At 38.8% G+C, this 20,700-nt stretch overlaps 1 protein-coding gene across 5 annotated transcripts in view; it reads right to left on the reverse strand.

Annotated features, from left to right (window-relative positions):
- Positions 1-82: 82 nt before the first annotated feature.
- The window catches only part of svilc (supervillin c), a 52,318-nt gene continuing 31,700 nt past the window's right edge, over positions 83-20,700 (reverse strand). For 4 of the 5 annotated variants that reach the window (XM_049467882.1, XM_049467880.1, XM_022672855.2 and 1 more), the window contains 22 exons: positions 19,864-20,378; positions 19,659-19,731; positions 17,723-17,770; positions 16,560-16,628; positions 16,061-16,147; positions 15,734-15,951; positions 15,224-15,378; positions 13,596-13,676; positions 13,308-13,444; positions 13,031-13,178; positions 12,774-12,913; positions 11,530-11,705; positions 10,700-10,850; positions 9,571-9,883; positions 8,513-8,719; positions 8,150-8,357; positions 6,917-7,050; positions 6,592-6,747; positions 5,283-5,411; positions 5,013-5,116; positions 2,980-3,138; positions 83-1,799 (listed from right to left, as the gene is read on the reverse strand). In XM_049467882.1, coding sequence (XP_049323839.1) covers positions 1,713-1,799; positions 2,980-3,138; positions 5,013-5,116; positions 5,283-5,411; positions 6,592-6,747; positions 6,917-7,050; positions 8,150-8,357; positions 8,513-8,719; positions 9,571-9,883; positions 10,700-10,850; positions 11,530-11,705; positions 12,774-12,913; positions 13,031-13,178; positions 13,308-13,444; positions 13,596-13,676; positions 15,224-15,378; positions 15,734-15,951; positions 16,061-16,147; positions 16,560-16,628; positions 17,723-17,770; positions 19,659-19,731; positions 19,864-20,378 — 3,495 coding nt within the window. In that variant the 3' untranslated portion in view covers positions 83-1,712. The remainder of the gene's footprint in view (positions 1,800-2,979; positions 3,139-5,012; positions 5,117-5,282; positions 5,412-6,591; positions 6,748-6,916; positions 7,051-8,149; positions 8,358-8,512; positions 8,720-9,570; positions 9,884-10,699; positions 10,851-11,529; positions 11,706-12,773; positions 12,914-13,030; positions 13,179-13,307; positions 13,445-13,595; positions 13,677-15,223; positions 15,379-15,733; positions 15,952-16,060; positions 16,148-16,559; positions 16,629-17,722; positions 17,771-19,658; positions 19,732-19,863; positions 20,379-20,700) is intronic. The other variant, XM_049467881.1, reaches the window with a different exon arrangement.

Genomic DNA, 20,700 nt, shown 5'->3' on the forward strand with positions numbered 1-20,700 from the left:
AAAAGATGTAGGCCCAATCGCAAATGACTCCCTACTCCCTATATAGTGCACTATGTTAAGTCATGAAACAGAAGCATTGGAGTGTGGAATTCATAGTTTTATTGATTTTAAGTGCATTAGATAGTTAAATTGATACAAAAGGATTTTCACCATTGTGAAGAACCTTCAAACCAGGCAAAGACCATTTGAACCATGGATACCGATGTAGGCCCAATCTCAAGTGGCTCCTTACACCCTATGTAGTGTTTCTACTTCCCTTTTTGGTCTTATGTAGTGCACTAGATAGGGAGTACAGTCTAAGCAAAAAGAACCATTGGGAAGAACCTTTAAAAACCAGGCGAGGAACGAGTTAGATATCCAAACGTTTTTTTAGGTTGCTTTGGTTCTATGCAGATCTAGGCCAAATCTGAATTTGCTCCCTACACACTATGTAGTGCACATGAAGCTACAGTTTCATAGTCTTATGTAGTGCACTAGAGAGTGAGTACACTCTATGCCTAAAGAATCCTCTACAAAAGGTTTCTCATCAATGGGAAGAACACCTGATCCAAGTAAGAACCATTTAAACATCTTACAGGTTCTTCAAATTGTTGTGGTTCTAAACAGAACCACTGAGAAAGTGCACTTTAAAGAATGTCATGAAACACCATCTTCTATACCCCTACACCTATTTGGGTGTAGAAGCCATAGTTTCATAGACTTGTGTAGTGCACTAGAAAGGAAGCTCACTCAAAGCAAGAGGAACCATTGCGAAGAACCACTAAAGCAGGTGAAAAACAAGCTAGATATCATTATAAAAAAGGGTTCTTTAGTTTGCCTTGGTTGTATGCAGAACCATTGCTAAAGATATGGGCCCAATCTCAAATGTCTCCCTACACCCTATGTAGTGCACCAAAAGCTATAGCTTCATAGTCTTATGTTGTTATGATGCACTAGTCCCAGACAAGCAGACGAAAAATGTACTAAATATACTAGAGGTTCTTCAAATTTAGTTAGTTCTACACAGAACCACTGATGGCGATACAAGCCCAATCTCATTTGGATCCCCACTCCCTACATAGTGTACTACTAAGTCATGAAACAGCAGCTTCAGCTCCCCACTATTTAGGTGTAGAAGCCATAGACGTATGTAGTGCACTAGACAGGTAGTCACAGATGGTAGAAGAACAATCTACAAATCTTATGGGGTTCCTCACTGCCTATAATTTCATAGACGTATGTAGTGCACTAGATAGGGAGTCCACTTCATATAAACATGCAAATGGTTCTTTAGCTGGCACAGTTCTACATAGATCTATAGAACACTTGATATGTATACAGGAGCCATATGACTTTGAGCAATAGACTTGATTGGCTGCAGACGAAGAGAAGTAGATAAAACCTGTGGATTTCATGTTGTTGGTGTCCGTATTCCTCTCCGGCAAAGGCGTTTGGCCAAAAATTTCAGTGGATGAACATAAGGCGCTAAAGTGACCACACTCAAATAGGACCCCCACACATACCACACACACTCACACTCACTCTTAAAAACAGTCACTAGGTTACACTGTACAAGGGAAGGGTCTTCACATAACAAGAAAAATAGAACCCTCTCAAAAACAGGCAATACAAAAAAAAAAGTCTTCTTTTAAACAGATTTCTTTTCGGTGACAACACGGAGATTCCAACACTGCTGCAGTACTTCCTGTTTAAACAGTCCTTCAAGCGCAGGTTCAGTACAGTCCTTTGCTCTTCTTCAGGTTTAACTGCTGCAGGTCTGACAGGGAGTTGTAGTCTTTCCTCTTCATCCCCAAAAGCATCTGAAATAAATGCGGTTTAGGTGTTTAGTGCTGTTACGCAATTTCTTTGTAATTTCTTTTAGCACACATTTTCTTTATTAATACAATTTGGATTGGGGACATTTTATTATGAAGCCCAAAATGGCAGCGTAGTCAAAATTGCTAACTGTTTTTGGAGTTAACTTAGTGACCTCAGAACACCTGAATGCAGCTAACAGCCCAATGCTACTAACAGCCCGTAGTAGTTCAGGAGTAGTGAGGATTAAGGCGTGTTAGCCCCAATGCTAAGTATTTCTTCTCCCTCTGATCATCAGCAGGGGATAAGCAGGGTCATTTTGCTTGCATCCATTACATTACCATGACCAAAACTGTAACACTTGGTCAAAAGGAACCAAAGAACTTTGGCTCCAAGTGGTCCAGCGGGCTAAGATGCTGCCACTATGATCAGGAGATCGCTGGTTCGAATCCTGTTCATGTAGCTTGCCATCGGCTACCAGAGCCCTGAAGGAGCACAATTGGCCAATTGGCCTAGTCTTCACCATCCTGGTGTTGGGGCATCGCTAGTGATAGGGGGAGTCCAAACAAGTTTGTTGGGTAGTTGCCTTTGTAAATTGGGGAGAAAATGGGGGGAAAAATAAATACATTTATAAAAAAAGTTATGTCTAACTGGTCCCTTCAAATGAATAAACATAAAGGAATTATCTCCCTTATCTGTGAGAAATCAAATATTCTTTTTTTTTCTTTTAAATTTGGTGCTTGATTTACACTTATATTTCTGAATTTATGAAGACGCTTAAAAAAATAACTTATTTCTCCCATAGATTCTCGGTTGCTTATTTCTCCCATAGAAGGCTCGGTTGCTATTTCGCCTCAACATATCCTATTAATTTCAATAGAGAAAGAGCCGGCGCATGCTGAAGAGCAATCCGTCACCTCTATGCAAATGAGAACGGCTGCCGCACTGCCTCCAGCCAATCGGGAAAAAGCAGACTGGTATATTACACATATTCAAGCATCACACACAGAATAGGTGACTTGTAAACATGGATCAGCTGCTGAAAACACCAGTACCTCGATTTCCAGAATTATAGATTAGAATGAAAAGACTTTTGAATACAAAAACTTCATTAGACACGCCCACACACTGCAGGAGATGGGAGAACCGGCTTATACCGAAGACGGTTAAAGGCCTGCGGTTTACCTGGAAGTCATGATCAGACAGATAGGTCTCCAGGTGCAGGGGATCCACCCCCTCTGGTAAAGGCCTCTTCAGCAGGTCCTGCACTGTGAACTGTGTTCCACTGAGAACAGCCAGGGCTTCCCGCACTAACGTCAGCTTCTTACAGGCTGAGGAGTCTTTCTGTAACACACACAAACACACACACACATCAGTTTCATTCCAATAAACCCAAATTCAAGAACATGCACACAGTACACTATATGGACTAAAGTTCATTTATTGTTTCTTTAGAAATCAGGAGCAATTAAAAGAATTTACCTTGCTTTTATTGTCTGTCCAGGACAGATTTCTGCTAGACTGTGACGATTTGTTTGCATTCAATGACAAGAAAATCTAAATAAAATTTTTAAATATTAAAAAAAAAAATCTTAAATATTTATTTTGTGTGCTTTGGTGCCCTCTAAAGGCCGGTATCTGAATCTCAAACTAACTGATTTAAATCAGACTCTGTGGTAGGCAAAATCAGTTTACAGTATTTTTCGCACTATATAGCCCTATCCGGACGGGATTAGTTTCTCAGGGAAACGTCTGTGAAAAATATTTCACACTTCTAGTCTTGCATAAATTAATAAAACTCTTGCATCCAGACTGCAATTAAAAAAAAACAGGAGGAACAGTAAGTTTTTTGACTTTCTTGGTCACATGACATCACAATGTCATGCGATTACAGGTTTTGCACATGGAGCACTATGGTGTCGTCTAAGCACTCTAAAAGAAACTACAGCAGAGAAAAGACACAGACTCTTTTTGCAGTTTGGGGCAAAGTCAAATTTCAGCAACAAGTGTAGCGCTGTTGCGTGGCATTTACTAGCATTTACTACCCAGCCTTAGTGGAAATCTGGAAATCTAAGCTTTACTCACCCAAATAAACAGTTTTCAGGAGAGAAATCTGTGTAGATTAACATCCAGCACTTGTTTGACTTTTTTAAGAATTACAGCTTTATTTACTTAACTTAGCTTAGCTTTACAGGTCTCACCACCCAGCAGTGAGACCTGCTGAATTAGAAGGAAATAATGGCGACACCCACGTTCCTTACTAGTGTCACATAATGTGCCTTATAATACAGTTCACCTTATGTATAAAAATAGATAAAAAAACAGACGTTTATTTATAGTGTACCTTATAAACCGGTATTATATAAGCCTGTATTTTATTTTCTGAATATCTAAATCCAAGATCTATTTTAAAAAGTGTAAAAAGTATTCACATTCATCACTCAGGTAGAAGTATAGATAGTAGGGTTTAAATATTTCTATAGTTTCACTCAAGTAAAAGTACTGGTTTCAAAGCTACTAAAATGTATAAACGTAATATAAGAAGAAAAATATCATTAAGGACAGAAGCTTATACCGTGCCACAGGAGCATATAGTGCCCTATATTAAAAAAGCTTAGTTGGGACATTTTAAAAGCTCAAGTTCTCTTAAGTCTCTGCAAAGATCATCTTCATACTTCATACTTCATACTAGGGGGGGGGCGTGATGTATGCAGGTGTGATGAATCACACATAAACCCATAGGTTGTCAGAATGGTATATGTTTTTACTTCTCATTCAACCACAATTAGATTTACTGTATCTGGATGGAGAGATTTAGCTGAATAGGGTTTTTTGAACAATGAGAAGCAAGAATAAAAAGAAGATGAAATGGAATAGGAGTAATAAGGCTATTTTTTAAATGTAAGTAGTAGAAAGAACAGATATGGGTGAAAATGTAAGTAGTAGAATAAAATAAAAGTAGGATAATAAGAAAGATAACAAAATATTTGTACCTTTGTCTAGTTTAAAAATTATGATTTCATGAAAAAAAAATGCCTTCTTTGTATAACAGTCTGAACCAATCACAAATGTGTTTTTATACTGCAAATGAGACCCAGTTTTGGTTCTTTGGCCTGCTCTGTCGTTTCCAGCACACCTGATATAAACAGTACAAAACGTCAGACTAAACAAGGTACTATAGATCTGAAAGCACACTTAAACATAAGAATCTCACTGACCTGTGTGGCTGAACTTTCCCAGGAGGGGAAGACATTAGTAAAGGTGAGAGGCTCCACCCCTTCCTGAATTAAATAAGCCAAAGGAGGCCGTCTGGGGTTTCTCTCTGGAGAAAACACACACAAATATACAAAACAGTTAATTATTGAAATCATATATAATCAGCACACAATAAACAGTTAATTATTGAAATCATATATAAACCACACACTAAAGACAACTTCTAGATTTATTTACATTTTTATAGTTTTATATCTCACACTCTCGCTCACCTCTGCAGTACTGAAGAGCCGTCTCCATGGCGCATTTCCTCTCAGCATCCCATTGGGAGCGCTTTGAGTCTGGAGCTGTACTGCTCTGCCACAGATACACCTCCATAGAGTTATCCAATAAGAACAGAGCTGAAAATAAAGATGTGTGATTTATTCATATAAAAGGTATTCATAAAATACAGTGTGCAAGTTCTCCTGCTTAAAAAGATGAGACATCAGTCATTTTCATCATAGGTGCACTTTAACGATGAGAGAAAAAATAAGGGGAAAAAAAATCCATGCTTACAGAGAGAATTTTCACATTGACAGTGTTGCCAGAGGTTGGGATCGAACCCACGATCTTACAGCTCATAGGCGAGTGTTTTACAGAGATGCCACTCAGCAACCATGGCAAAATTAAGCTTTATCAGGCAATTTATTGCGAAAAAGAACAAAGGAACCCAGCACCTTCTTTGCAATTTTTTTTAACCAAATTTAGATGCTTTGCATTATTATTACTTTTATCAAATACTAGTATATAAAAAAATATATATATATATATATTTTTTTTTTTTTGTGTGTGTGTGTCCTAATGACATAATTGTGGAAATAATTTTTCACACAATACAGCCTGTTCTGCTTTATTAACTTAATAAGCAGTGATGGGAGTAACGGCGTTGAAATAATAATAATACTTTTTTCAGTAACGAGTAATCTAACTTATTACTCTGACTGTAACTATAACACCGTTACCATTTCCAACACCCCGTTACTGCACGTTACTGTAGCCACTCAATTAACTTTTTTTTTTTAATGTCGCCCATACAGACAAAGGCGCAAGTGTGTGTGTGTGAGTCACAAGGGAGGGGAGGATGTCGTGCACTCTATTCATCTGGTTTATGAAACACGCTCTGAGAAGGTGGGGGTCGGGGGTGGAGCTTACGGGGGCGATTAACACACAATAGATACTTTTACTGGTAACTAGTTACTTTTGTAGTGGAGTAAGTTACTCAGTTACTTTTTTGGAGAAGTAACTAGTTACTATATCTAATTACTTTGTCAAAGTAACATGCCCAACACTGCTAATAAGTCACTTAACAAATGGGCCACAGATGCAGCAGGCAATTTAGCTTGTTTAATTTGAAGGAAAACAGGGTTGTGAACAGAGTTGTAAAACCACATCTGAGCATTTGTCTCCCCAACCCTTAAGTCACAAACCTAATATTTTATTATTCAAAAATAAATGCATTCTTTAGCAGCTTTAATACTAGATTTGACCAAGACACCTGTAGAAGATCTTAAAGTTTAAGTGTTTCTCTTCTACTCTTACCTGGCTGTGGAACAGAGAATAAGCACTGCTGAACAAATGGCATCGCCATCACAACCCCAGTTGCCCTTGATGGACTCAGTAGCTCCTCCCCTTTAAAAGTCCCTGACTGGGCACTGAGGTGAAAAAGGCGAGGAGTGAAGGTGTACTTCCCAGGGTCTAGAGGAAAAAAAAACAATAAGAAAAACATCCTAAAGAGCAAAATCAACAACTCATGAAAGAATGAGTAAAAACTCAATTTCTATGAGGTACAACAAGTAGGCATTATGACTATTAATTATAACGCATATAAAAAAAAAAACTAAAGAAGTACACCTTAGAACATTACCTTGTAGCATGCAGTCGTATGATTTTCTATCCTGTGGGCCAATAATGTTCCAGAACTCTGCTGGCTCCGCCCCTTCTTCCACCTCCTTGATGTTTAGAGTCTGGCCACTGCTCAGTCCCATTTCAGGGGGACACCTAATGCATATTTACCGTGTTCAAATTGATCAAGCAGCATTATGGGACAATTTGTGGGCCATTTCACAGAATAGGTGCCATTTCTGTCCCCAGATAACTTTAAAATACAGCTTACTATTAAGCACAGTGTCTTGTACATTGGCCTAACTGCAAAAGTAAGATATGTAATTAAATAATTCAGTAAAAAAAAATACTTAAAGTATTTTTGCAAAAATTGCATTTATTACCTGTCCCCACTCTCTAACTCTAAACTTTAGCATGAAATACAATTATTAAAATCCTTCAGAGATGTCATTTTTTGGCATTTTTGTGTGACTCCAAATCCCATGTCTCTATGCTTTAAAAAAATATATATATTTATAATAAATACACAATATTTAAGTTAAAATACACGTTAGTTAGTTGTGTCCCTGGGTTTCACTCAAGTCTTGTTACTGTAAAACATTACCCCATCAGAAAAAATCTGGAACATTCTACAACAAGTCACATCTACAACAGGAAATGACATCAGCTGGTTCTTCTGAAGATCAAAATTAAGTTTCCTCATTTGTTTTTCTGTATATTTGACCTAATCACTAGAATGGGCTCAGTGTCCTCATGCTATTAGCATAGCCACCATTTCGCTATTTTTCATGTTTTTGCTAATTCTATGCTGAAAACTAATTCCAGTTCCTTTAACTCCTGTTAATAAAAAGATAAAAAGCAACAGGAGTGAGTTTCAGTAACAGAAATGAGTTCCATTAACAGGAGTGATTTTTTTTTTGTCATAAATATCAATTATTTGAACATGCAGTCAACCACTTCTTTAAAATAAAGACTTCCTTGAGAGAAAATCAAAGGAAATATTGGACTTGTTTTTAAATAAGATTTTTTAATTTTCACATGAGTTTTGTAAACATCTTCAGCCTAGAAACCTTGTCCTGAGTTCGAGCAGTACATGTTTTGAATAGTTAAATTTGTGTGTTATTAGATTCAGAATTGAAAAAAGATAAAAAAAAAAAATAAGTTACATTTTTTTAAGTGTTACAACGAGTAAATGGCACCCATTTGGTGGAATGGACTCCCATCAGGGATTTCACATGTTAGAAGTGTGACTTACATGTTCGTGAGCTGCTGGACGGTGTGTTTGGCGACTTGGCGTGCAGTAGCATGGACCTTGCAGCCGTGCCACAGGTACAGCACCCCCTGCTGGCTGTTCAGCAGCAGCAAAGAACCTCGAGAACGCAGACTGGAGCAGCAGCACTCCACCTCCAACAGATTAGCCTCCACAGGCACAGCACCCCTCACACAGAACAGACGCCAGCCTCCTGAAGCGCACACACACACACATACACACATACATACGCATATATGTATATTTATACACACTTTTTTTTACATTGATCAAAATGGCATAGAAACTGGCCATCAGAAGCTTGGGGACCAATGCTAATTTTTTAAATATAAAAAGGCCGGTTTTAACCTGTGCGGTTACTGCTGACTCCTCCGTGAATGACCAGTCCTCCCTGGAAGAGCTGCAGAAAGCACGGTGGCTCCTCCCCCTCTTTTATAATCACCCGAGGCTCATTCTGACTGGTCAGTGGTAACGACAATTCCTGCCCACTGAACTGAGAGTGTTGACCCTGCCAGATGAACAGGGCAGTGCGCTCCTGATCACAGATCTGATCAACTGCAGAGACGTACAGGAGATTTTAAAAACACATATCATTACATATAAAATTAGGTCTATATATATAGATCTCTGGAAAAAATTAAGGTATATATTATAGGTATATGTTTGAGTAAAATTAACATTTTATTCTATAAACTACAGACAACATTTCTCCCAAATTCCAAATAAAAATATTGTCATTTAGAGCATTTATTTGCAGAAAATGAGAAATGACTGAAATAACAAAAAATTGAGAGCTTTTAGACCTCAAATAAATATTCATAAAGTTAAATAATAAAATATTCAGTTCAGAAATCAATATTTGGTGGAATAACCCTGGTTTTTAATCACAGTTTTCATGCATCTTGGCGTGATCTCCTCCACCAGTCTTGCACACTAGTTTTGGATAACTTTATGGCACTCCTGGTGCAAAACTTCAAGCAGTTCAGCTTGGTTTGATGGCTTATGATTATCTTGATTATATTCCAGAGGTTTTCAATTTGGTAAAATCAAAGAAACCCATAATTTTTAAGTGTGTTTTAAGTCTCTTACTTTTTCAGCACTGTATATTTGGACAGTTGTACAACAAATCCTTCTAAATGCCAAGCTTAATAGTTTGCCTAAAGCCTGCCTAACCATTACCATTACAATATTAATCCTATATTTATAACTATGCTTTTTTAGGTAAAGAGCCTTTTAAATAGCAGGATTCATTATGTATCATTAAAAATACTTCATTTAAAAGTATTATTGAAAATAGTCATGCAATGAGGAATCGTTTTATCATCACATCGCATAACTCTGTATCGTTAGAGAAAGAAGCCTAGAAATTCTCACCCCTAAAACACACATGAACACTCTTAACTCACCCGTGGCACTGAGGCAGTAGGTCCAGCGTACAGCATAGGAATCGGCTTGGTGTAACTGACCCATGCTCTCTGCAGCCACCCTGCAGTCGTCCCCCCTGCCAACACGCCAGCACTCCACACACACAGTGCTCAGCTCCGCCTGCTGACCACCACTGCTCACAGTGACCAGATCCCGACCCCGCTGTACATCCACACCCTGCAGAACCACCGGTCCAGCACCGCACACACACTGTCCCCCAAACAGAGCCTTAGCATCACATGACCACTCCTCTACAGGACACGCTGCAGGATGAGGAGTCTGGAGAGAGGGAGTCTAGAGAGCGCAAGAGAGAAAAGTAGAGAGAGAGAAAAAAAGAAAGAAAGAAAGAAAGAAAGAGCATGAGAGACTTTTTTTTTTACTTTTAACAACAATTTATTATAACCAAACCGTGTTATAATATGTAAAAGTCACTTCTTGGCCATCTCAGCCATTAAAATCGTCATTTAAAAACAGGACATCAAGTTACAATAGATAAATAAATAAATAAATAAATAACATGACATTAAACCATTTTTCATTGAAATTGAGGTGCAAAGCAGAGATCATCATCTAAAACTGAGCACACCGCTTCCCCACAACACCACACTGCTTTAAAAGTCATAAAATCAGACATACACTTATAATAATATAAATCAATTAAAACCCTGGATCTGACAAGTCTAGAGAGGATTCTCACAGCATAAGAGAGAGAGAGCAGAGAGAATATGAAAGAATAAGATAGACAAACGACAAAAAAGAAGGAGACAGCAAATGAGAGCGCACAAGAAAGAGAAACAGATAGAGAAAAAAAGAAAGAAAGAAAGAGAGAGCAGAGAGAGCAAGAAAAAATAAGAAAGCGAGAGCAAAACAGACAACACAAACGACAAGAAAAAGAGCAGGAGATAAACAAGAGCGCAAACAAGAAAGAGAGAAAAAGAGAAAGATAGAAAAAAACAAGAAAGAAAGAAAGAAAGAAAGAAAGTTTGTAGGGTGAAAAAAGAGTGACAGCACAAAAGAGTGAGAGCATGAAAGAATGGAAATGCAAGAGCACAATAGACAGCAGAGAGAAGGAGATAGCAAACGAAAGAGTGCATGTGCTGGACTGCTCACCTGAACCACCTCCTGTACAGCAGGGCTACTGTGCTCTTTATTGCTGTCTCTCTTCATAGACCAGTCTGCAAACTTCAGCCTGAAGAGAACGGTCTCATTCTGCTCAAATATACGACCAAAAAGAGCCCAGTCTGGCCGGCCCACATCCTGCCTGAATTTACACCAACAAACAGAGACAATGACTGGTTACTGAAAATGAATTTCCAAACACCTCATCTCTAAACGGACAACTTTACAGTAAAAGAATAAAAACTTTAGCTTTCAGCTGAGTCAATGTAAAAAATATTTAATTCCAAATTATTTTCTAGCATTTCTATTGGATCATTCATCATTACATTTTGATACAATCTAAAGAAAACTGCCAGATTCACATTATGTCAAAACCCTACACAAACTGTTCAATGAAAATTAAAATACTATTGATAATAAAATAATAAATACCATGATCTAATCCAATTATTGAATAACTGTCTGAAAAACTGTAATAATGCAGGTACTATGTTAATGACATGTTATGCATTTTTTGAACTCCAACAAAAAAATGTTGTATCTCCATAATGTTGACTTTAAGTCAGTTTAAATAGATTTAGGTTTATTTATCAGGAAATTACATGGAAAGAAACAACTGCCACATTCTTATTATGCCAGAAGGTTAAAAGTTGCAAATTTACATTTTTGGCAAGGTTTTTCATTAACATTAATAATAACCAATAGACAGAATTCCAGTTCAGCATTACTAGAAACAAAAATGCAAATTTAGCTGAAAGCAGCCAACCCCAAAGCAGCCAGAACTTACATTTTATGGCTACTAAGCAAAAGTATAAGCTCACCTTTGAATTTGAGCATTACTGCCAAAGGGGTCCAGTGGGTTGATCTGGCAGTTGCTATAGTCGTAAACCCCTGTCCAGACCTGCTGAGCTAACTTCAGCGCCAGTTTTCTCTCACTAGGGGAAACATCCTTTCCATGCCACAGGTAGAGCTCACTACCAAAGTCAAACAGCAGAGTCTGAGAAGGAAAAACAAAATTGTTAAAAATCAGCAAAAATAACAGTCTGAAGCTAGAGCTGGCATCCATACTAGGCTAAAAGCTAACACTAGCCATTTGGATTTCATCATGTCTTTTGTTCTTCTCTACATCTGACCCTTCCTTGAGAATTAGGCAGCTAAATACTATACATCAGAAGGTAAATTACAGCACCTGGAGAAGTCAGTAGTGCACCAGAGAATCTCTAAGAGAGGAGAATACCCACTTGAGAATCTTTTCTTGGTTTGTTTAATACCACATGGTGCACCCATGTGAGTCCAAAATGAATGGGTTCACATGGACCAAGTGAGCAAAAGTTTATAAAATTTATCATTTTACAAAATTAAAGGAATATTCTGGCCACAGATGCTGTTTTGAACCCATTAGAGTCCAGATACACTTCTGAATATTGATACCAAATTTAAAACTGAAATCAAATAAATTCAGTGAGCAGCTCCTTCTTGTATTTTCAATTTTCAAGTTCACCAAAAAAACGTGTTTCATTCTGAGGCAAAATTAACAAGGTGTTTAAAATCTGTGTATCTATGTGTATCTTAAGTGTTTGCTGCTCACATTTAAAACCTTTCATCTTTACTATTTATGCACTATTTTTCAATATATATTTAAGATGAAATATATATTAAATATATTGTAAGAGTGTTCTTAATTATGCATACTTAAATTTAATTGTCCTAAATTTACTTACAAGTTATACATTAAACCACAAATTAAAATATTCACTTGCACTTGATAATGTATATTTAAATTTAAGTCCCTCGCTACCCTTAAGAAACTCCTAAAGACAGAGCTCTTTATAGAGCAATTACTCTTCTAACACCTCTAACAAACTATTCTTCTTCGGCCTCCTTCAGGCTCTGTTAAAAAAAATGCTCTATTGCCTTTATTGCTATTGTACCTCATTATTGTAAGCTGCTTTGGAAAAAAGCGTCCGCTAAATATATGTAATAAATATTCCCTATGTTCTGCACAAGCTTTGCCAAAGCATTAAAACCACATACATTTTCTGGGCTTGAAAAATGGAGCATTAACCTGGGAGGAGTCCAGCAGAGAGCGGTGTGGTACAGAGGCCCAGCCCTGCTCATGTGGGACGAGTCTGTCTCCCTGAAGCCGGTACACACAGTTGGACTGAGAAATCGCTGTCTCGTAATGTTTGTCATCATCAGAGCAGCCTACTCACACACACACACACACAGAAATAAATATACACATATGTATATATAAAATAGAAACACACAAATTACTGTGTTATGACCAAAACATCATTTTAAACTGTAGCAGAAACTTACCACTGTAATGAGCTTTTCCTCCTAGAAGATTCCAGAAATCTCTGGCCTCATCTGCGTCCGAGTTCACACCCTCGTCTAAGTGAACGACATCCACTGCCTGGCAACCCAAATCCCGCTGGGCTACGATCAACGAGGCCATGGCAGAAGCCTTAAACACACCACAAATGTCCAAAAACATCAATAAACAGAAAATAATTTAGTAAAAAATGCATTATTCAATACTGGTTATGTAACAATAACTGTGTAAGCCATTGTGTGCAGTGATATGAATGTGTACCATCTCTCTCTCACTGCCATTGGACAGCTGACCAGTCCAGAGATAGCAGAGTGTTGGAGTGACCAGCAGGAAGCAATCACCGCTGTTTAATGATCGGGCCACCGGCTCCACCAAACGCACCTGCACCTGTCTCCATCCTGTCACACAGCAAAAACTACATCACCAAGAATCCTCTTGGCCTATAGAATTCACCATCACAAACTAAGAGGTAATAAAAATTAAAAATAAAAAAAACAGGATAGCAATTACATTGTGAGACCTCTGTAACTGGCTAATATTAGACATTACCTTTCACATGAATTAGCATGAGGCTGCTGTAGGGCACAGTGTTGGTCTCGAAGGACGAGCCATTGGTGGAGTTCTTCACAGCTGTGAGAGAAAAGAGATTTGTTAATGGTTGTTAAGTTGGGTGAAATGCTTTATTTGGAAGATCAGATGATCTTTAACCAGTATGAAGTATTAAGCTTTTTCTACAGGGCTTAATTAGTGTAATGAACACGTACAAATAAAAAATGACTAATTTCATGTACTTTAAGAGACATTTATATCACAAATGGGGACAAAAAGGAGGTGCCAAGCCTTTAACGCCAAATAAAATATGTGATAAAGTGATAAAAGTCTAAATTAAGTGAAAACTAATAAAATGTGTAGAATTAGACTAAATATTGACAAAAGTAGTATTCATTAAGCTAAAGACAAAGTATATTTAGAAAAATATGCCAATCAATCTGACCTAGGAACATAACTGCTGTTGCTAATGTTCACACTGCACGATTTTAGCCTGGTTTTCCAGTTGCCAGCTGTTTTTTGTAGTTTAAAGAGTTCAGAAATCCATATTTGGTGGAATAACCCATAACCTTTAATCACAGTTTTCATGCATCTTGGCATGTTCTCCTCCACCAGTCTTACACACTGCTCTTGGATAACATTATGCCACTTCTGGTGGAAAAATCCAAGCCATTCAGCTTGGTTAACTCTCTTAAGACCTCTAACACACTAACTACTTCTAACCTCATTTTCCTCTTCCCCTCCTTCACTCCCCTATCCCATTATTTCCCTTCGACCTCCTTTAAGCCCTATCTAAAGATGTTTTTACCTTTAAACTTCTATCACTTTTGTACTTGACTATTGTAAGTCGCTTTGGACAAAAGCATCTGTCAAATGTAATGTAATGTAATGTTTGATGGCTTGTGATCATCCATCTTCCTCTTGATTATATTCCAGAGGTTTTCAATTTGGTAAAATCAAAGAAACTCCTTATTTTTAAGTGGTCTCTTATTTTTCTCCAGAGCTGTATGTGATCAACCAGAGCTCGTTCAGTCGTGTAGTGTGAAAAAAGATGCTTGACGGGCCGTCATTACCAAGTGGTCACTGTTAAATCACACAGATGCCCAGCAAACATTTAGCAGGTTTAATGTCCAGACCAGTCAGTGACTGTGAGTCAAGAGCAGCATCTACCTACAGCCAATAGGATTGCGTAGAGAGAGAACCACGGGTGCAACCGAGATATCTTCTGTATGGCATCACAAGTTATCATGTGCACTTAGTTCTTACATGTTCTTGTGACAAAACTTGTTTTTGGAGAGCAACCAGATAAGGTGTTGATTCCCAAGAAAAATGTAGTAGTTTGTGGTCCCATTTCACTGATCAGTCATGTAGTGTGAAAGCCACAGCAACTAAAAGACTCAAATTACAGTAGAACTAGTCGTGCAGTGTGATTCAAGGATTTAAGAATTTAAGGAGATCTTATTGTCATTCGCATCACATGTGGTACATGAGGTGGAATGAAATTGTGAACTCACGATCCAGTGAAAAAAATTACCACTGAGGCAATATAACAGGGTACCCATTAAAAGGTGTAAAAGAAATTCAATACGCTCATATAATATCCCAAATGTTTCTGAATTATGACTTGCCTCTGTTGCTTTCCCTGGCGTCAGGGTCATCATGCTGCACGAAGTCCCGTAGCACATCGTTCCGAGCAGCGAGGGCACGTAGCGGATTTCTCGAGCCCTGAGTGCGGCGGGACGGTCGGACAGAACGTCTATGTTCCGCTACAGCAGAGCTCAAACTGTGCACACACAAAAAAAAAAGTCCATGTTATCCTATGAGCTGATGTATCGGAACCGAGTCGCTGCGCTTTCCTCCAAATGCGCTGGCTGCTCGGCAATACTGCATCAGCTCAAAAAGAGACTGGCTGACTTCACATGTGTCGTAGGAGGCATTGGTTAGTCTTCACCCTTCTTGTGTTGTGGCATCACTAGTGATGGGGGTTATTATACAGCTGGGTAGATTAGTCAACTATCAAAATAATCATTAGTTGCAGCCCTAGACTCACAGTGCTTAAAAATCACAGCACTTACAGTTGACTGGGGCAGACCTAGCAGGGTGCAGGGTTCCAAAATTTACATGAAAGGCAGTCTTACATGTGTGTGTTAGTCTGGCAGAGAGTGCTCAGGTCCTGCTCAGTGTCTCCTGGGCTGCTCTCACACACAGGACGTGAGGGGGCATCAGTGGTCACGTCCTCTTTGGCTGGATCTGTGGTAACAGGCTGTTGAGGCTCCTGGTTTTCATCAGTGCGCTTTGACTGGGTCTCACTGTCTGTCTGCATGATCGGCTGAAAGTCTGACTCCACCGAGCTCGCCTACAAACACAGATACACAATCACACACTCAGCCACATTCATTCATAACACACTTATAAATAATGTGTGTGAGAGAGCAGGTGTGTGTGTGTGTGTGTGTGTTTTAAACCTTATGTCTCCACCGTGGCTGTGGCTGTGGGTGTACTTGTGCTTGAGTGGGTGATGAAACTTCTAGAGCTTCATATGAAAGACTTCTCTGAAGAGAGAAAGAAACAGAAAAAGACATGGGGGGGATAAAACATGATATTATTGGCTTAAAATTGGTTTTGCCCCACTTCCCCAGTGTACGATGATGCAATCAAAATTCTACAGCAATCTTTTTTCATACAATATAATTATTACATATAACAAAACTCCATAATTTATGAGAAATCATGCTAATTTAAGGCAGACTTTGTTGATGTATAAGCAAACCACAAGAACAGACACACAGAGGCATATTTGTCAGTGACTTACATGAATGTTTTGCATCGCAGTCAGAGCAGTAAGATTAATAAGCCATGCATGAATCACCTCAATCATAAATAAGGTCCCTCTGCAGCATGCACACTTACACATGCCCGCACACGCATGCACATATACACATATACACACATACACACACTCACCTCATTAAAACACATCTTATACTGAGGAGGAGTGCTAGGAGGAGAATAGACTGAGGAATAGACAGGTTCCTAAAGAGGAGAAGAGAAGAGAAGAGAAGAGAAGAGAAGAGAAGAGAAGAGAAGAGAAGAGAAGAGAAGAAGAAGAATCAGCAGAAAAACATAAGATCAGATAAAACAAGAGAATGAAAAGCAGAAAGGAGCAAAAGATGGAATGAGTGAGAAATAAGAGAAGAGACAAAAACAAGGAAAAAAGGAAAGGAGAAGATGGGAAGAAGGGAAGGGCAGAATAAATGACAAGAAAGAAAAAGCAGAAGAGATGACAAGTAGGAAAGAAGAAGAGGCGAGATTAGAAAATACAAGAAAAAATGAGAGAAGAGAGGAGAAAGAAAAGACACAAGAAGATAGAAGACAAAAAAGCGAGGAGAAGGAAGGGAGACGTAGAGAAGGGAAAAAGAGAACCAAACAGAAAGCAAGAGAGACGAGAAGTGGGAGAGAAGAAGAAAAGAGACGAGACCAAGTAAGGTGAGAAAAGAGAAGAGACAAAGAAGAGAAGAAGAGAAGGAGGGGGAGGCAGAACAAATTAAAAGAGACAGCAGAAAATCAACAGAAGAGATGAGAAATAGAATAAAAGTTAGTAGAAAATTGAAAGATAAGTTTAGAGTTAACAGAAAACAGATAAGAGAAGAGAAAGCAGAAGAGATGAGAAGTAGGAAAGAAAAAAAGAAGAGAGGAAAAAAGAACAGAAGAGTAGAAAGTTGAAGAGTGAATAAACAATAGAAGAAAAGATAAAACAAATAGATGAAACAAGATGAGGGCATGAGAGAAGAAAACAGAAGAAGACAAAAAGAGGGTGGGCAGAAAAATTTAGATAAGATAGAGAGCAGAATAGAAAAAAGATAAGAAGAAAAAGAGATGAGATAAGAAAAAATAAAAGAAATCAGAACAATAGAGAGAAGAAGAAGAAAGCAGAAAGTAAGGAGAGACAGAAAAGAAATGAAGAGACAACAAGAAGAGAAGAGACATAAATAAAGAGATAAAGATTGTTTTTATTATCTAATGAACTCTCTCCTGTTTGCAGCAGTGATGAGGAGAGCAGCATTTACAAATATTCAAAATTATGAAAATATAGAGCAGGACTCTTCAGATCCACACAGCAGCCTTACCCAACACTGAGCTGGAGCAGCGGACCCACACACAGCCTCACCCTCAGCCTGCAGGGGGCAGCACAGGAACACACACAGGAGAACACACAGAGAGACAGAGGTGAGGAGAGATGAGGACAGACTAGCTCCACTTTACACTCGGAATTACCAGGAAATAAACACACTAATACACACACAAAAACACACACAAAAACGCAAACACACAAACATAAACACAAGCACACAGTGGACGCCTTTATGTCAACAGGAAACAGCTGAGGTCATTTACATAGCACTGCATTACTGCTTTACATAACTCAGCCTCAGATAAGCTCTTAGTTTTTCAGGGTGGTAGATCTCAGTGTTCGACTTTAATATCTGCACACCTGATTCTCAATTAATACTGAAGTCATCCAGACAATGGAGTAACAAATAAGGAATCATGTAGTAACTTAAAAGGCGTAAACAAACCTAAATACTCAGTGAAGCATTTAGGTACTTCTTATCTGGAGTGCTGTAAGCAGTTTCTGAGGTTGGGAACTCCTGTGCTAAAGAAGTAACTCCTGGTCTTCCTTTTCTGAAGCATTCCTGATGAGAGTCAGTGTCATAATAATGTTTTTAATGTTCTGTTTTTGTACTGCACTTGAGGATACTTTCAAAGTTCTTCTTTTATTTACTTACCGTATTTTTCATACTATAAGGCGCACCATATTATAAGGCGCACTATAAATGAACGTCTATTTTCTGATTTGTTTGTTTTTTTTTTCATACACACAGCGCACCAGATTGTAATGCACATTAAGCAACACTAGTAAGGATGCCTACATTGAAGTGAGCAAAGGTGTCGCCATGTTTCCCTTCTAATGGGGAAGCTGGGGGAAGCGCCCAAGTAAACAAAACTTTAATTCTTAAAAAAATAAACATTTTATTTTAAAGTCAAACGAGCACTGGATGTTAATCTACACAGATTTCTCCCCTAGAAACTGTTTACTTGTGTAAGTAAAGCGCTTCCGTTTATTTACAGTAAGTTTAGATTTTAAAGATTTTGTCTAAGGGTCAGTTTTTAGTGAACTTTCTCCAGGCTGGCTGCAGCAGCATTAGCATTAGCCGCTAACCGCAGCACCGCAGCTAATGCTAATACTGCTAGTGGAGAAACTTCACTGAAACTCTTCTGATTCATTAAAGCACTCTTTTTTTCATTAGTAGCAGTATTTTTTTTGCTCCTGGGCTCCCCTCAACTGTTGCGGAGGGTAATGCACTTTTATGCTTTGAGCTTCCCTAATAAAAAGCTGCACACATGCATTTGTTAACAAGCTGAGAGATACTAAAGTGGCATTTAAAGTAAAGCATATGGACTGAGGTAGTAATGAAATATTTCAGGATCCCACACAAATATAACACAATATGTCTTATTTTGAGAGGTCTTGTGCAGCTCCATCAAAGTTACATGGTGATATACAAGGAACAAGAAGAATCAGACAGTGATATACAAGGAAGCCCAGAATTTGCTACAGTTTGTATTGCTATAGTATATGGAGCATCTATATGATTCAGAAAGTAGAAATGGAAGGTTAATTTGCTGCAAGGAAGCCCAGTATTTGTTATAGTTTGTATTGTTACAGTAGATGGAGCATGTACATGATCCAGAGTCATGTTTTAAGGTAAATGTGTTGCAAGAAAGCCCAGTATTAGCAGTTAGTAACCCATAGCAACTTTATCTAATCAATTCTTCCTGGTGGAATGAGAGAAACAGGAGCAAAGGAAGAAATTCTTTATACTGTATTTATGCTTATTTCTTTTTATCTACTTATACTATAAATATAACTTTTAGAATATTTTTACAATTTTAAGTTATAATATTTTTTAGTCAGCTAATTAGAGTTATACAAATTTGGCTGCCATAAAACTTGTACTACACTAAATAAACACATGCACACACCCACACACACACTTGTACCTGTGGTTCTGTGGCAGGTGTGACACTGTACATTGCCCCAGTGCTCTGTTCCTCTTCTTTAGAGTCAGACCGCCTGCAAAACACAGCATTTATCACTCACTGTCCCACACATGTACCATAGAATGAGATCTGCCAACAGACAGGAGAGAGAGAGAGAGAGAGAGAGAGAGAGAGAGAAAGAGAGATGCCAAGAGAAAAAGAGTACCTGTCTCCTATAGCTGCTGTCCCGTTGTGCTGCTCTACAGCCAGTGGCTGAGTGGGCGTGTCCTGTGGTTCACAGGAGCGCTCAATCTCGAGGGTGTGTCTACGGGACCGCAGAGAGGAGGAGGAGGTGTTGTCCTTCCTCGCTCTCTGCCTCCAGGGGGCGGTAGAGCGAGGGGCTGGAGAATATTCCCCTGCTACCACTGGCGAGACAATTCTTTCCATTTGTTCCTTCACCTCCACTCGCTCTCTCTCCCGCTCACCATTCTGCTCTGGGGCTCGTCCAATCAGGCGGCCCTCAAGCTTGGCCTGGCGGCCCCTGGTGCCTGTCTCTTCAGAGCTGCTGTTCTTCAGGATGCCTTTGATCTCAGGGCGGGGCTGTGGTGGGCTGGGCTCGGTAAGGTCCTGCCTGGACAGACGCACCTCGCTGGGCTTCAGGTTGATGGAGTGGGCCTGCTGACGGTCAGAGAGGTGAGCAGACAGATGCAGTGGAGGCAGCTGGACAGGGGCCTTCTGGAGCTGTGTGAGAGTTTGTAAGAAAGAGAGAGTTACAATAGAATATACAGCTCTGGAAAAAATAAAAGAGCACTTAAAAATAACTAATTGAAAACCTCTGGAATATAATCAAGAGGAAGATGGATGATCACAAGCCATCAAACCAAGCTGAATTGCTTGAATGTTTGCACCAAGAGTGGCATAAAAGTTATCCAAAAGCAGTGTGTAAGACTGCTGGAGAAGAGCATGCCAATATGCATGAAAACTGTGATTAAAAAACAGGGTTATATGTAATAATAATTTCATTGCAGACAATATGAACTCAAGATATTACAGAATACAAGTT

Source organism: Astyanax mexicanus, chromosome 19 (assembly GCF_023375975.1).
Source record: "Astyanax mexicanus isolate ESR-SI-001 chromosome 19, AstMex3_surface, whole genome shotgun sequence".
In the NCBI taxonomy this organism is placed as follows: domain Eukaryota; kingdom Metazoa; phylum Chordata; class Actinopteri; order Characiformes; family Acestrorhamphidae; genus Astyanax; species Astyanax mexicanus.